Below are 17,805 nucleotides of genomic sequence, written 5' to 3' on the forward strand. Positions count from 1 at the left end.
TTTGAGAAACAACAATAACATGAATTTATAAAGGAAGAGCAAATGTTACTTAATTGCTGGAGCTGCTCAATCATCAAAGAAAGATGTGGTAGTTCAAATATTTTAGAAAAAATCTCTGAACTTGTCATATTATTGTCCAAGTTCTTATACTATGTACAAGAGGCTTCAGAGCAGCAGCAGAAACATATATATGCAGTGTGGTATACTCTGTGTAATACAAATCGTGCTTTTCTAGGGCAGGATGGCGTATTGAACTGGCCTAGTGCACTGTCCTTACTTCAGCTTGCTGTGGTGCCTTGCACTTGTTTTGGGTGGCTGCCAGCTGGGTTTGTACCTCCTTAGCATGTCCCTTGTAGCACATGCATATTGATCTCTGACATTACTTTTGTGAAAATGTTTTTACTGTTGTGGACCATCTCTTTAGCCCTCTACTAGGTGCTGTGTTCACTGTGCACTATAGATGCATTCTGTACTCACATTCACATCTTTAATCAGCTGCAAACTGAATGCGTGGGCAAAATTTAGCTCTTAGGAAGCAAACTTTGTGAAAGTCCTATGCTATGTGAAATCAAGGGTTAGATCTCTTAACAGAATGTTATTTCAAGTTCTCCAGCATTACATTAGTGTTCCGTTACTATAGAGATAACATAATACTTTAGATGTAAGTTCCAACTCCATCCAAGGTGTCAGTAAAAACAACTTAGAGACAGGTTATTTTTATATTCTTTATTCCACCAAAACTGCATTGCAGTCTTCCAGTCTTTTATAGTATTTACATTATTTGCAACTCTTTCCATAAGTGCCAGTACAAATGTAACTGATGATCATCCAGAATAGCTATACAAATGTTCCTGAAAGCAAGGTGCATTTCTGGGAATTATTTTCTTATGCGCAATAATATATAATGTATATATATTAACAAAGCTTCAGAATATACAATATCTTCCACTGAAAGTAGAACATCCCACTTACAGCTTATTCAGATTTCAGTTACATAGACTTTTGCATTTCAAGTTAGTGCAAATAATGAAAGTAAGAGCCTGAGCAAAATGGTGTAAATACAATGAAACAAGATAACCAACGGCAAAAACTAGCCAACTCTCTGCATATGATAATATTTAATTAGTATATTATTATTCTTTATATACAATATATTTAAATAATTGGCTTATTTGAGCTATAGGCAACAAATTTACAAATTAAAATAAAATAATGTTTTCTTCACACAAATATGGAATGTCCAACATATGAAAATAAAATGCATCTAGTAATAAAACAATGCTTGTAAATCAAAAAGATACAAGATGTCTTTTCTATTATCTTGGGGAAGATTTCAAGGCACTTTCTCAGCAAATCAGAGTTCTCTGGTAGTAGAAAGGACTGCAAGAAGAAGAAGCATACCTAGTTTTAGAGCTGTGCAACACTAATGCAGTCCACTTAATCCAAATCTGTTTACAAATTACAAATTTTGTGTGAACTAAAGAAACCTCTAGATTTGAAGAAACCTTTAGATTAACTCTGTGGTGCCGGTGGGTCTTGCCCCCCTGCTGTGCACACTAATGAGTTTTGCATCTGCAAATCCTGACTAATGGTGTGAGGAGGTTTACAAGTTAGTGGGGCATACTGGACCTTTCAAGAAAGTTTCCCATGCATATAGTACAAATGAATTTCTATACATTGGCTTCCATTAAAAATCTTTAGTATTGCCACTCCCAAGTACCATTGTGTCTTACCCATTCTGCAACAAACCACAGTAACTTTAATTAGACAAAACTATAAAGATTGTAATTGCAACCACGTGAGCATCCTTCATATAAACTGTGTTCCTAAATGTCTCACAGTGTTGTTATTTTTCTAACCAAGCTAGCAGGTCACCTAGCAGGCAATCTACACATATTGTATCAGGTCACTAGACTTCTCCATGGTCCTGAAATGGAAGCAGAGGAAACCCTTGTACATCCCTTCCTGGAACAGTTGGTGTAGTACACCTTTGGAAAGAAAGCTTGGGATTTCCAAAGGAAAACTTGAACCATAACGTACAAATACCATTCCACCCTTTTCTCCCAGGGCACGTAAAGAGGGGGAAGAACAAGCTTCCCCTGTATCACAGTTGCTGTTTTGGTTAAATAAAATTATCAAGGTCACTTACATCCTAAAATGGGCCTATTTTTATATTAGGAGGTGGAAAGGTACTTAAATATCTAGGTGAGGTTTGGACCTGCTGTTGATGCCATGAAGGAACCCAAAAGGGCTCTCTCAGATGTAACACAAGGAACAGGTCCTACAAGGGAGACAGGAACAATAATAATTTTGGTGCTCTGTCAGCTGCTCCAGAGAGCACTACCTCTGATCTTATTGAGCCAACAGAAGGGGAAGAATCAATCATGCCAATTAAATTCTCAACTAATGGGGTAAGGAGAAGCACCAGTCCTGCCCACTGCTGCCAAGACAGATGGCGAGGGAGCAAACAAAGACTCTGCCCATTGCATAATGGGTAGCAAGTAGGGTAGAGAAAGGTAGGTCAAACATACCTCTTGCCCCCTCCAAGAGAAAAGCCTCAGCTGCTGTAAAATATTAGGGTTGAAAAAAGGGGCGCACATAGCAGGCACTCAGGCTCTTATCTCCCCTGCAGGAGGATAGAACATGGGAGAGGAGAGGGAGGCAAGGAGGACTCAGACCATGTTTCTACTGCCTTCCTGTATTACTTTTTTCCTCTGACCTTTACTTTGTTGTTTTTTTTTAAAGAAAGCCCAAATGCATGTTAAAGAGAACATGATGAGTGGGAAGCTGCTCACATTGCCTGCCCTTCCAACCTCCAAATCAGCTCTTCATTTTCTATCCATTTGGCAAGTGAATTAGAACAGCTGGGTCCGTAAATCAGGAGCCACTTCTGATCTCCTTACCCTGATTTTTAGGACAAAGCAGAAGGCAGTAAACTTCCTGGGGAATAGAACTTCATTGAGGCTACAGCAAATGTCTTCAGCTCTTCCAGTTGGAAGAGCATGTGAAGAGAAAAATGGGAACATAGAACTGTCTGTGGGAATCCTACAGAGTGAGCTGGAGGGGTAAAAAATGATGTGGAGGAGGGAAGATGAGGCAGAGAAGAGGAAGGAGAGGGAGGAAAATAGACCAATGAGACATAGTGTAAGAGACAAGGAGCAGGAAACAAAAGAAAAATAGAATTGCGAAGAGGGGAAGATAAATATTGTAGAAACACACAGGAAGAAAATAAAAAATAGAGATACACAGAAGAGAGATGTTAGGAAAGACACCTGCTTGAAGTCACAGTGAGGAGACAATGCGCTAAAATCAGTGGTGTGCTGTGGCAGTGGTGCAAAGCATCTCGAGACAGCGATGACTCTGGTTTAAATGAAGAAAATAAAAAATACAGGGATAAAAGAAAGAGTTGTCTCATTTCTTCACTAAAATATTGCTATATTTTTCTAAGCTTCCCCCCCCCTCGCTGCTGGGCACCTTGGATCTTCCCATCTTCACTTGGGAATCAAATCAGCTGTTTTTTATCCTGCTCTTCTTTCCTTGTTCCCTTTCCATTTGAACTGAGGTCTTGATACCAAAAAAAGACACCGTTTCTTAACTCTTAAGGCTATCACTACAGTTTTAAGGGAAAATGTTTTCAGAAATCATGCTACCCTGTGTTAACTTCTTTGCAAGCATTATTTGGGTGTAGTAAGAAGTTAACACCAGCAGAAGATATTTAAATAAACAAATATCCCAGCTTTTGACATTTATTAGCTATGATAACTCTAGAGTTTTTTTTAACAATCAGCATGAAAAGTCTGAACATTCTAAACATCCAGTCTTTAGGCCTGGTACACTGGGGGAGGGGGATCGATCTAAGATACTTAACTTCAGCTCCGAGAATAGCATATTATGTTTTCTATGCTCCCCTAACACCTCCACTTCCACAAAGTCCACCTCCTTCATGGCTGTTCCCAGGGGCAGATTTTGGGGTTATAGATGGCCCTGGATCTGGTGCTAAGGCATAGGACATTTTGCACTGTACCTTTAAGGGATTCTATCCCACCTGAGATCTTCACAGACATTAGGGCAATTGTGAGTTGGAAATTGTTTGTTTTTTCCATGGAGGAGCAAACCCTGCCACATTGAAGGAAGAATCTAGAAAAAATACTATGAGGGAACTTCACAGATTCCCTGCCCTCTCCCACTTTTCCAGATTCCTTCTCAGATATTTTTATGGAAGTGGGTCATCTCAGCCATAATTCTTTAGTGCCAGAAACATCATGTGGAGCCACGAGCTAATGTAAGAATACTACATCAGAGCATGCATAACAGATGCAGGACAAGTCTGTATATTAATGTGCTACCTCCAGTAGGTGAAAAATTCAAAGTGTGGCACAAAAATAGAGTACATTAATAACAAAGCAGCAGGTTATAAACACTACCACATTTCTGTTTGTTTTCTAGATAACAGGTGAAAGGTATCAAGCAAATTACCAGGTCATAAAGTAAGCAAGGATCAGATGAAGAAAAAGGATACTTACACAGCAAATTTTCTAGGATTGTGTACATAAAGGGCTCATTGCCAACCTTGTTAGTAATCTTGCACACCTTTTGTAATCTATAAAATAAAATAATTCACAATAATAATAAACAATTGGAATTGCCATGTATTCTGGGTGAACAACATTAATATTCAGAGTGGGAACCAGGTTTATGCGAACTACACAATGAAAAATTTTCTGTTAGAAATACATGAAATGATTTGTGCTGGTTGCAAAATTAGACCAGTAGCTTATCACAATTTTGCTTTTCATCACACACCTATGATACATGATTGTATTAAAGAAGAGGAAAGATTTTGTCTTTTGCTCCTTACAAAATCTATATAATATGAAGGACCACATGGCTCTGTGAATCCAAATACTTTTACATAATAAATATACATAACGTGCAACATCATATATAAACCCTATTTTGGCAGGGTTTTAGTGTCTTATGAGACAGAAGATAGTGAGGTCACATACCAATTAAAGGGATATTATTCAATTCCTATACGCTACAGGAAAGAGGAAGTAATTCTATTACAACGAACAAACTTATTATTTATTCTTTACAGGATCAGGCCTGGATTTCTATGTTCCCACTTCTACTCAGCATAAGGATTGGAGAACTAGGGCCTAGTATTACTGCATCACGTTGGGACTTGGCTGCTCTGTCCTGTTTGAAGGTCAGATTCTGTGAGGGGCTAATGTTCGATGGGACTTGAGCTGTCAACACCTCACAAAAAGTGTTCTCTACTTTGCAGAATGATGTCATATGTCTGGATGTGAGAGGTTTTGCATGACTAATAGATTTAACTGATGTAGACAAACAGTGCTATTGATTGCCAGTCAGCTTCCATTTTTTCCCCCTTTTAGTACATTATTTATATAAAAAAATTCTTAAACAATGCTTTCACACAGATTTCGCAGCTGGCCTTGAAGTCCTTATTCAGGTAAAAGACCCATTGACTTGAAATGGGAATTTTAGCTCCGTAAGGACTGTAGGACTGGACCTGTAATCTGTCAACAGTAAAAGTAATGGTTCTCTTTTTGCTGGAATTATTTTTATTTGCAAAAACCAATTGAAAATTGGCAGTTGATTGGCTTTCATTCTTTAAGGTGTGTATGTAATTACAGAAAATTATTCTAAAAAATTGGCATTTTATTGCTACAATGTATCCATTCTCCAGAGGCCTGGTTCTCTTCTCACTTACATTAGTCTTATTTAGGAGCATCTTCACAGAAGTTAATGGAATTACACAAGTTTAAAACCAATGAAAGAGAGAGACAAATCAGACCCATTGTATTTTCCATGGAGTGAGGACTGAGTATAAGGAAAGGTCATGATCAGGCCTAGAATGGCACACATTTAGGCCTGGTTATGTCAGTTATATCAGCATAGCTACACTGGTCAGGGAGTTGAAAAACACACATCCCAATTAATGTAGCTATGCCGACATAACCCCCAGTGTAGACGCAACTATGTTAACAGAAGAGGCCATCCATCAATACAACTAACTTCATTTGGGGAGATGGTGTTCCTGTACCAACAGAACACACATTTCTGTTGGTTTCAGCTGCATCTACACTACAGAGATATGCTAGCATAGTCTACATAGTGAAGATATGCCCTTAGAAGGCAAAACAAGCATATTTATAAATGGAAAAAAACTGCTGTTAGAGCTAAAAATCATTTCATCTGTTACTTACATGCTGGTGTCGAACAGTCCCTTGTGTTGTGATAGAGTCGATGGAAATGCTTGCTACACTCAGCTGAGAATGAGACTGGCCCTGTTTGATAACAAACAGGAGTTAGCAACAAAAGAAAATGTTTGAGTATTTCAAAGCCTGTGTGATAGCCGGTTCACGTGTATATAAATCCCCCTGCTCCAACATTCTTCTGGATGAAACACAATCTTCAGAAACAGATCTGTGTATGCCTGAGACATTACAGGTAGAAAAAAGCAAGTCTAAGCCATCCCACAACTGCTAATGTTTTACAGCCTTAATATAATTATGCTTAAGCTGTTAATACAATTTAAACAATTACATTGTAATCTGATTATGATGCCACAAGATAACAGAAAGAGAGCTATCTATAAATTGGTGTGGAGATGGTAAGAAATTTTAAATTCCAAAGTCAATATATTTTTATCATTCCTTTTCCCCTTATTTCCTTTTTTTTTCTGTTTAACACACTATCTCTTTAGTCACTGTTATGAAGTGCTATCATATGTTCTTTCACTGATATGATCATGTTCTATGTGTCTGGAATGCAGTTCTTTGAAAGTGAAACAACTCTTTGTCTTGAAGTCCCAGAAATAAGTCCAAAGCCAGGAGTAAAATTTCCAATGAAGTAAAAAATCAAATTGTGTAGCTACCACAGTGGCCACTTAGCTCAATATACAGTAGTCTAACGCAAAAGGAATACATATGATGTAGTTTATTGTTTGGCTGCTATAATTTTTATCTCTAAAGAGCAGCATTTTAAACAAATAAAGTTCCCAAGTCCAGCAAAGCTAAAGTAATTAGTCTACAATTTCAATTTGCTCTAGATGCTGCATGGAGACTTTTTTATTTTATTTAAGGATTTGTTTTATTAAACTGTTTTAATAAGATAGCAACTTGCAGGATTGGCCACTAAGTGCCTCTTGCAAAGTATTATGCATCCTCAACCGCCCACTATGTTTCAGAGTTAGGCCCAAAGGAAAGTAACTGGTTTGCCTCTGCTATTTTGGATCCATGACATCATCCTAGCTGTGCTTCCTAGTCTGGGCATACAGTCAGTGTCTTCTGTTTGCATGGCACAAATATGCTGAAACTGAGGAGGACTTCAGCACTTGGCTCAAGAGTTAGCGAAAATGAATCAAAATAGCCCCAAAGTAACTAATAGGCAAGGAAGTCAGATGAGGGTGGTAGGAATACCTGAAAAAATGGTTATCCACCCCCCCACACACACACACACATGTGGGATGAAACAAAAGTAAAGTTTTTAAAATTGATTGTTATATTAGGGAACATCTGGGGTTTTAAATTAAACCCTTATTTTATTTAATGTGTTTATTGGCCAAGAATCTTACTTACAGTACTTATTCAACATTTAAACTGAGTATAATTTCCTGGCATATTTGATGTATAGAATATTTTTCTTAATTTGGAAGCATATGGACTATGAAAAAAATGTTGATTATTTTTCCGCATGCCCTAAAACTAACAATGAATATGTCTGTACAATGGCTCATGTTATTTACGGTGATGCAAACAGGATTATAATTTGGAATAATAGGATGAAATTAAGATATTGAAAATTTAGACAATTTCAAGACAAATTTACTGATGGTGAGATCTACTAACGTTGTGGAATGGTCTTTCAAGGGAAGTAGCCCCATTACTTGAGACCTTTAAAATGTAAATTGGGAACATTACAAAATATACCACAGAGAATAATCCTGGATTATGTGGATAGACTACGTGTTCTATGGGCTAATCCATCTTTCCCTATTCATGCAAGGAATTCTTACTGAGGTAAGTAGTCTCACTAATTTCAATGAGACTACTCATATAGAAACGGACTCAAGTGATTAAGGGATTCGGGATCAGGCCTTATTTAGGTCTTTATCCATCGCTAACTTCTGTATTCTGGTCATATGTTCTGTAGTATTCATGGATATTTTTCACTACCGTTTTTGACCAATGTACTCTGTTTTAGGTATGATTTCTATTTCATCTAAGTTCTTATACTGTATTTGAGCAGTTAATGTTAAACAATATGACTAACATCAGTCAAGTGACATTTTTCTTTTTTCCCTCTCCAAAAAAGAACTCTTATGAGTATTTTTAGTTCTTATTGTTTTAAAATAAATAAAACGGGTGTGTTAGGCACTGCTACACAGGAAAGCAAAGTCGAAGACTTTTGCTGGTGATGGTTTTATGCGTGTTTGTTTTTGGTTTTTTAATGTGTACTGGACAGCAGTAAGGTTTGCATTCACTCTTAGTTTCTTCAACAGTGAATTCCAAAACTGGGTACTAGAAAATCCTTCTCTCCTCTCACACTTGCTTCACTCAAAGTAGACAATTCTACCATTCCTGAGAAGAGTGAAAAGTGAAGGAGATTCCACAGCGTGAGACAATACTTTATGTAACCTGAGCCCCATCATTTAGAACCTTAAAAATATGGACCAAGACCTTCGATTTGACCCATTGTTCTATAGGAAACTAGTGAAGTACAGGATCATGTGCTGATTCCAGTCTGTATTTCTGAGATGTGCTACTATATTCCACACCATTTGTAATTTTATCAGGGCTCATGTTTTAAAGCCCAGGTACACAGCCTTGCAATAAACCAGTTAGGAAGTAATAACAGTGTGTATGATCAAAGCCATGTCTTTATTAGTTTCTAAGGCCTCAGGTGATAGAGCACATTCTGTGCAGATGCAATTTTGCAAAATTCCACAATCATCAAGAACTCTAGAATTACCCTTAAACTATGCTTAGCTTGAAGATTTGTGAACATTTGTCCCTGAGTGAAGGAGACAGTACTGAGGTAGCAAGCTCTATGAAGCATTGCCTTTTGCCTCTAAATATCGGTATGAAATATCCAGTAAAAATATGTTCAAAACCAATTTTAATTTGTAAAGAAATCTCGCAATGATGTAGAAAGAGGTGAATTTACAGAGGCATATGAAAGAGTTAGAAGGAAAGGCTGAATGGTTAGGGAAGATTGTGCTGAATTTTGCTGTTAATCCATTGGTAGAAGAACTTCAGAATCTGAAGACATTTTAATAGATGGAAATGGATTTCCAGTGAAAAAGGGTGGACTTTGGCACAGTGGAACAGAATAAGATAAAACAAAGTCATTTTATTAAACTAACTCTGAAGGTGATTAAGGCAGCTTGAAATGACTGAAAGTTTAAAGGGTTAAAGAGAAGAGGAAGAGAAGGAGAGAAAGAAGGAGCTTTCTGCTTCTCAGAGTTATTATTTTATTTACAAATAAAAAATAACTTGATTTGTATGTAACTGTGTTTTGAGTATATGCATTTTAAGTCATTCAGGCCACCCTACTTTTTTTTTTATTTGTTCTTATCTTTGCAAACACCACCCATGATACACCAAGGCAACTCACTTATCATAGAATCATAGAATATCAGGGTTGGAAGGGACCTCAGATGGTCATCTAGCCCAACCACCTGCTCAAAGTAGGACCAGTTCCCAAGTAAATCATCCCTGCCAGGGTTTTGTCAAGCCTGACCTTAAAAACCTCTAAGGAAGGACATTCCACCACCTCTCTAGATAACCCATTCCAGTGCTTCACCATCCTCCTAGTGAAAAGGTTTTTTCCTAATATCCAACCTAAACCTCCCGCACTGCAACTTGAGACCATTACTACTTGTTCTGTCATCTGCTACCACTGAGAACAGTCTAGATGCATCCTCTTTGGAAACCTCTTTCAGATAGTTGAAAGCAGCTATCAAATCCTCCCTCATTCTTCTCTTCTGCAGACAAAACAATCCCAGTTCCCTCAGCCTCTCCTCATAAATCATGTGCTCCAGCCCCCTAATCATTTTTGTTGCCCTCTGCTGGACTCTTTCCAATTTTTCCACACCCTTCTTATAGTGTGGGGCCCAAAACTGGACACAATACTCCAGGTGAGGCCTCACCATTGTTGAATAGAAGGGAGTGATCATATCCCTCGATCTGCTGGCAATGCCCCTACTTATACAGCCCAAAATGTCGTTAGCCTTCTTGGCAATAAGGGCACACTGTTGACTCATATCCAGCTTCTCATGCACTGTAACTCCTACGTCCTTTTCTGCAGAAATGCTGCCTAGCCATTCAGTCCCTAGTCTGTAACAGTGAATGGGATTCTTCAGTCTTAAGTGCAGGACTCTGCACTTATCCTTGTTGAACCTCATCAGGTTTTTTTTGGCCCAGTCCTCTACTTTGTCTAGGTCCCTCTGTATCCTATCCCTACCCTCCAGTGTATCTACCACTCCTCCCAGTTTAGTGTCATCTGCAAACTTGCTGAGAGTGCAGTCCACGCCATCTTCCAGATCATTGATGAAGATATTGAACAAAACCAGCCCCAGGACCGACCCTTGGGGCACTCTGCTTGAAACCGGCTGCCAACCAGACATGCAGCCATTGATCACTACCCATTGAGCCCAATGATCTAGCCAGCTTTCTATCCACCTTATAGTCCATTCATCCAGTTCATACTTCTTTAACTTGCTGGCAAGAATACTGTGGGAGACCGTATCAAAAGCTTTGCTAAAGTCAAGGAATAACACATCCACTGTTTTCCCTTCATCCCAGTTATCTCCTCATAGAAAGCAATTAGGTTAGTCAGGCATGACTTGCCCTTGGTGAATGCATGCTGACTGTTCCTGATCACTTTCCTCTCCTCTAAATGCTTCAGAATTGATTCCTTGAGGACCTGCTCCATGACTTTTCCAGAGACTGAGGTGAGGCTGACTGGCCTGTAGTTCCCAGGTTTCTCCTTCTTCCCTTTTTTAAGGATGGGCACTATATATGCTTTTTTCTAGTTATCCGGGACCTCCCCCAATCACCATGAGTTTTCAAAGATAATGGCCAATGGCTCTGCAATCACATCCACCAACTCCATTAGCACCTTCGGATGCAGCGCATCCAGCCACATGGACTTGTGCTCATCCAGTTTTTCTAAATAGTCCCAAACCACTTCTTTCTCCACACAGGGCTGGTCACCTCCTCCCCATACTGTGCTTCCCAGTGCAGCAGTCTGGGAGATGACCTTGTTCGTGAAGACAGAGGCAAAAAAAGCATTGAGTACATTAGCTTTTTCCACATCCTCTATCACTAGGTTGCCTCCCTCACTCAGTAAGGGGCCCACACTTTCCTTGACTTTCTTCTTGTTGCTAACATACCTGAAGAAACCCTTCTTGTTACTCTTAACATCTCTTGCTAGCTGCAATTCCAAGTGTGATTTAGCCTTCCTGACTTCACTCCTGCATGCCTGAGCAATATTTTTATACTCCTCCTTGGTCATCTGTCCACTCTTCCACTTCTTGTAAGCTTCTTTTTTGCATTTAAGATCAGCAAGGATTTCACTGTTAAGCCAAGCTGGTCACCTGCCATATTTACTATGCTTTCTACACATTGGGATGGTTTGTTCCTGCAACGTAAATAAGGATTCTTTAAAATACAGCCAGCTTCTCAACATCAGTAGTATCCAGAACAATACAAGAGACACTGAAAATTAAAGCTGCTGGTGGCAGGCCCTGTCCAGCAGGGGTAAAATTGTAATCTGACTCAACTAAATCTTTCAACAAAGAAGTAGATATAGGTTTTTAATTTAAGAACAACTAAGGAAGAATTAGTCTAAGAGGATTTGGTTATCAGTTGAATGTACATTTTTCTATTCAGCCAAAAAAAGTGTAGAACAGCTGGATTCCTTTACAACATGATAGTGGCACTTGGGAACTACAGGACTTTGAATTCATTATGTTTCCCTTTGTCTCTTCTCCTACTCTTCCCCCTCCTTTCTCCCATATTCTCAGTCCATCCTGCTGCCCCTCTACTTCCTTCTACCCTTGCAAAGAATCCTCTATATCACCTAGTTGAGTCACCTACATCTCATCTCTCTGCTACCTGGAGTCATATCTCCTGCTCCTCCTTACCCTCCAGGACTTCCTCATCTCCCAGTATCCTCTCCAGCCGCCTCTTTGCAGCTCATTCCTGTCCTAAGCTGCATCTTGTTCTCCTCTCCACAGGCCTGGGGTTTCTCTCCAAATTCATTTGGTTGCTGTTATTTCCCCTCCAACCTCCTGTTCCTCTCTTTTGTTCCATTTCTCTTGTTCTGAAGTCCACTGTGCCCCATAATGTTCACGAGCACTCCTCTACAGGTCTCTCACCATCACCACTCATCTGATATTCTCCTACCCCGTAATTCCTGAACATTTGTGGGGGTGGGGGAGGGAGAGGGAAATGGGAAACAGGAATGAAGGGGACAGAAACATGTTGTTATCAGGCAGTTCTTTTTGTTTATATTCAGAGGGTACGGTATCTTTCACTGAGAAATTGCATTCTATAGTACTTATTTTTGCTCTTCAAAATAAACTTTGATATTTACATATCAATCATGGTCATGTGTGTGATTGAACATAAGAAGAACAGAGATAAGAGGCACTTAACTTTTAGGCTGATACGTGACATAGAATTGCCTATAAATAAACTTGGCAGAATTCAATTTTTTAAATTTTGACAGATAATATTGATATTTATTTTAAGTTATTTTAAGCATTTTTTTAGATTTGTATTGATTAAATGCTCAGTTACATAAAATTATGGTGTGGTCACAATTATGTAATGACTGAAATTCAAAACATTTAAGCTTTATAATCTGTTAAAACACAAATTGTCAACATCACATGTCAAAATTTACACACTTAAATCTTCAAACCAACAAATCATACTTGTTTTTACTACTCATTTGCTAGTTCTTTTGTAATAAACCTAATTCAAAAGGTTAAATCACTGCATTTTGACTCTAATAAGTTCTCAGGTAGCATTTTCCCTATTTTTCCTATTTGCAATTCAATTATCATTGATGGAAATATTTTGTCATCGGTTTGTGTGTATAGTGAAATTGATGTTTACTAACATTTAATCAATAAAAAATAAAGCTTTCTGAGCCTACCTATCAATAATAAACATAGTTCAGAAACAGCCATAATACTAATGAAGTTGAAAATAAGAACAGTAAGATAGCTCTGACATAATTGGTCAAAGACAGAATAGGGTAAAATTAGAGATGAACTCAAGGTGACTTTTCAAAATATTATCAAGAGAAAGCAGATATGATTTTCATTCATGTATACCTCATTTTCCTCATATCAGATTGCAAATATATATATATATTTTGCAGTATATGGATATATTCAGTTCATCAATAGCACTGGCAAGTTGTTCATTTAAATCCAGTGAAATATGCGGACTGAACTTTCTCTTTTGAAAATTCCAGCCTCAATTTAATTTCACAGGTGTTAAATTCAGAACCAGACATGAAGAATATTAGCTATGTAACTAGTTTTTCATGCCTGTTTAGAATATACTCATGTACACAAATTAAGGAAAGGGTTGTCCTTACCTGTAAAGTGTTTTATGAACTTGTCTTTTAAATTGGAATCTCTTGGAAATATTTCTGAAGAAAAAAATTATACACATGATACTTTTATTATAATGAACTGAGAATAATGTGCACACAAATATGCTGTACATGCACACAATAACCTCCCATATTAGTAAGCATTCTCAGTTTCATAGATATCATATAGTTTATTAAATTAGCTTCAATATTTTTTCCAAATAATTCATAGGTTGATAGATTAAGAGACCATTACAATCTTCTAGTATGACCTCCTGCATAAAACAGGTCATAGAATTTCACCCAGTATAATAATAATAATAGAAATTGGAGATATACCTATCTCCTAGAACTGGAAGGTCATGGAGTCCAGCCCCCTGCCTTCACTAGCAGGACCAAGTACTGATTTTTGCCCTGGATCCCTAAGTGGCCTCCTCAAGGATTGAATTTACAACCCTGGGTTTAGCAAGTCAATGCTCAGACCATTGAGCTAATTCCTGTATTAATTAAAGCCATATCTTTTAGTAGAGTTAAACCATACTTTTTTAGAAAGACCACAATCTAAACACAGGAATGCTGTGCTACACCATAAGTACTCAGGTACCACAGTGACTGGGGCCATATAAAAAACTAGATAGATACAAGCCAAATATAGTATCTTGTTCTTCAGATACCTAGAACTTGTGGCTTTGGAGGAAGGGGGAAAACACTCCATAATGCACCTAGAACATGATTAAATTCCCATCAAAGTAAATGGAGCTTTCCCCCTGATGTCAGTAGGGGTTAGATCTTGCCCCTTCTCCATCGTGCATTCCTTATACCTCTACATCACTCAATTTACATTTTAAATATCATTGTATCAGATAGTAAATACTTGGATCATAAAATGCATGCTAATAAGTAGACAAATTAGGAATTAACATTATGGACTTGTCACTAAACATGTCGAGGCACTATAAGCTGTTTCTTTCTTGTTTATATAGTGTTAAAGTCTCTGTATTCTTATGCTACTCTCTACCCAGTTCCCACAGACAAACAACAGGAAATGGCTCTACCTGAGTTTTGTTATATTATCAGCAATGAATCCAGATCTGATCTGAATTAACTCCTATTAAACTAATGACAGAAAGCAAGTTTCCTTTAATTGATTGGAAGGTGGCAGCAATCTGCCAAAATAAATTGTTAGTGACTCTGGTTAGGGATTTTGGTTTGGGGGTTTTTTTGGCTGAAGGGGAGCAGAGGTGAGGAGGGACTCTATTTTTAGGTTGTGATTTTCAAAGGAATTTATATCCCCTAATCCTACTGAATTTTAATGAGACTTAGGCATCTAACTGCCATAGATGCCTTGGAAAATCCCAGCCTGATCTGACATGGATTTCATTGGTTGGCCAATTCATTTCTCCCTAAGTGCACTGAGGTTATTTTCATGAAATTTCAGGGGGGTTAAAATTACTCTCAGTGAAATGTGAAAAAGGCCTTCACTTTCATTTCACTAGAACAGGAATCGGCTGCCTTTCAGAAGTGTTGTGCCGAATCTTCATTTATTCACTCTAATTTAAGGTTTTGCATGCCAGTAATACATTTTAACGTTGTTAGGTCTCTTTCTATAAGTTGATAATATATAACTATACTATTATTGTGTGTAAAGTAAATAAGGCTTTAAGAATGTTTAAGAAGCTTCATTTAAAATTAAATTAAAATGCAGAGCGTCCCGGACTGGTGGCCAGGACCTGGGCAGTGTGAGTGCCACTGAAAATCAGCTTGCTTGCCACCTTTGGCACCCGTGCCATAGTTTGCCTACCCCTGCACTAGAATATTCACAGAAAGTGAACACCCACACATACACACGGCACAAGCACAGCTGAAATTAATTTGTATTAAACATGTGAATAGTCTCGGGTTTTTTTGGTAGCATTTTCCCAACTGCACCTGCTAACATCAGCAACTCTACCTGAAACTAACTGGTAGCACTAAAGGAGCAACAGTAACTTATACTCTGCAACAGTTCTCAATTTTAAAGCAGCATGACCAGACTATGAGGCTAACAATGAGAGTCAGCACGATGATACTATTGTTAAGAGAGTTAATTCCCATCTTTTTAGTCAAGTCTTCTCAGTTTTAAAAGCAGGCATGTTTTCAAAATTCCCAACACCAAAGATCAGCAAATTCCACCAGGATTTAAAGGACCAAAAACCAAACAAACAAACCAAAACCCCACCATATTCCCAAAGGACTTTAAATTAAATTAAATTAAGCTCTTGCTTGATAGACTGTATACTATGGACCCAACAACTGAAGCCGAAGCAGAATCCTGACAAGAGGTAAGCTTCCAAAAGTTGGTGTAAAATTCCCAAGACAAGATCTCTGGGCTAGTTTAGCCAGGCTTGCAACCAGCTGTTTTTAACAGTTTTAGTAACATTTCACATGATATGCATCACCTTTTAAAGGATGCTCATGTAGCAAGATAAATACCTTAGATGCATATTCATTTCATGAAGAGGAAACAGCATTGTGTAGTAGAAATGATCTGTATTTGCAAAGTTTTGCTTAAATTATGCTTACTATGGAGCTGCACTAGGCTCAGCTACAGCAGAATAGTATCCTATGGGTGGAAGATGTAAATGAAAATTGTATATGGGTAAGCAGCATATATATTTTACTCTGAACATAAAGAGAATGTGGAATAGGGAGGTCAAATACAATCAAAGTACTATTTAAACATCACATATATATGGGTATAGGATACTAAGCCATTTATGTTCAGATATAGAACATACATGATGCAATATTTTGTGCATAGATTTATAATCTTGCATTTCTCCTTTATATTGATAGACAAAGTTACAAATGAATTATAATGACATGTACTTGTATTATATAAGCAAGAGTTCCATCTCTAGTATAATCTCAATTAATAATCATAAGAAATCTTCTTTACTTAGGGATTTCTTTCTTGGTTTCAGTGGGATCTCTCATCTTGGATATCTAATCCCCTTTAGATAATTAATCATGATGGGGAAATCCTGCCCCTCTTTTCCCCCTCCACAGGTGGCAATTGTCATGAAAATTACTAAGGCTGAAGTAGTGGTGCTAGAACTGTTCTACAATTGCTCTGATGCCTGGGGCAGGAATGATGATTTTGTGGTTAAAGTACCAGACGGGAATTGAGAGCTAGGCTTTTCTTCAGCTCTACTCCACAGATTTTGTGCATGACTGCTTCTGTCTCCCTTCTCATTTTTTGTCTTATGAGCTCAGGAGGTCATGAACTGTTTTCTACTCTGTTTGAACTGTACTTAGCATAATGGTGCCCTGGGCCTTGGTTGGGCTTCTCCGTGCTACTTTAATATAGATAATAAATAACAGTAATAACCATGGTTAAGCAGCAAAGAATCCTGTGGCACCTTATAGACTAACAGACGTTTTGGAGCATGAGCTTTCGTGGGCGAATACCCACTTCCTCAGATGCATGTAATGGAAATATCCAGGGGCAGGTATATATGTGTGTGCTAGCAAGCAAGCTAGAGATAACGAGGTCAGTTCAATCAGGGAGGATGAGGCCCTGTTCTAGCAGTTGAGGTGTGAAAACCAAGAGAGGAGAAACTGGTTCTGTAATTGGCAAGCCATTCACAGTCTTTGTTCAATCCTGAGCTGATGGTATCAAATTTGCAGATGAACTGAAGCTCAGCAGTTTCTCTTTGAAGTCTGGTCCTGAAGTTTTTGTGCTGCAGGATGGCCACCTTAAGGTCTGCTATAGTGTGGCCAGGGAGGTTGAAGTGCTCTCCTACAGGTTTTTGTATATTGCCATTCCTAATGTCTGATTTGTGTCCATTTATCCTTTTCCGTAGAGACTGTCCAGTTTGGCCGATGTACATAGCAGAGGGGCATTGCTGGCATATGATGGCGTATATTACATTGGTGGATGTGCAGGTGAACGAACCAGTGATGGTGTGGCCGATCTGGTTAGGTCCTGTGATGGTGTTGCTGGTGTAGATATGTGGGCAGAGTTGGCATCGAGGTTTGTTGCATGGATTGGTGCCTGAGATAGAGTTATTATGGTGTGGTGTGCAGTTACTGGTGAGAATATGTTTCAGGTTGGCAGGTTGTCTGTGGGCAAGGATTGGCCTGCCACCCAAGGCCTGTGAAAGTGTGGGATCATTGTCC

At 38.4% G+C, this 17,805-nt stretch overlaps 1 protein-coding gene across 2 annotated transcripts in view; it reads right to left on the reverse strand.

Moving 5' to 3' along the window:
- Positions 1-761: 761 nt before the first annotated feature.
- Positions 762-17,805, reverse strand: part of ALKAL1 (ALK and LTK ligand 1) — a 53,913-nt gene continuing 36,869 nt past the window's right edge. For both annotated transcript variants that reach the window (XM_030549563.1, XM_030549562.1), the window contains 4 exons: positions 13,648-13,701; positions 6,234-6,314; positions 4,524-4,600; positions 762-1,380 (listed from right to left, as the gene is read on the reverse strand). In XM_030549563.1, coding sequence (XP_030405423.1) covers positions 4,536-4,600; positions 6,234-6,314; positions 13,648-13,701 — 200 coding nt within the window. In that variant the 3' untranslated portion in view covers positions 762-1,380; positions 4,524-4,535. The remainder of the gene's footprint in view (positions 1,381-4,523; positions 4,601-6,233; positions 6,315-13,647; positions 13,702-17,805) is intronic.

Source organism: Gopherus evgoodei, chromosome 2 (assembly GCF_007399415.2).
Source record: "Gopherus evgoodei ecotype Sinaloan lineage chromosome 2, rGopEvg1_v1.p, whole genome shotgun sequence".
In the NCBI taxonomy this organism is placed as follows: domain Eukaryota; kingdom Metazoa; phylum Chordata; order Testudines; family Testudinidae; genus Gopherus; species Gopherus evgoodei.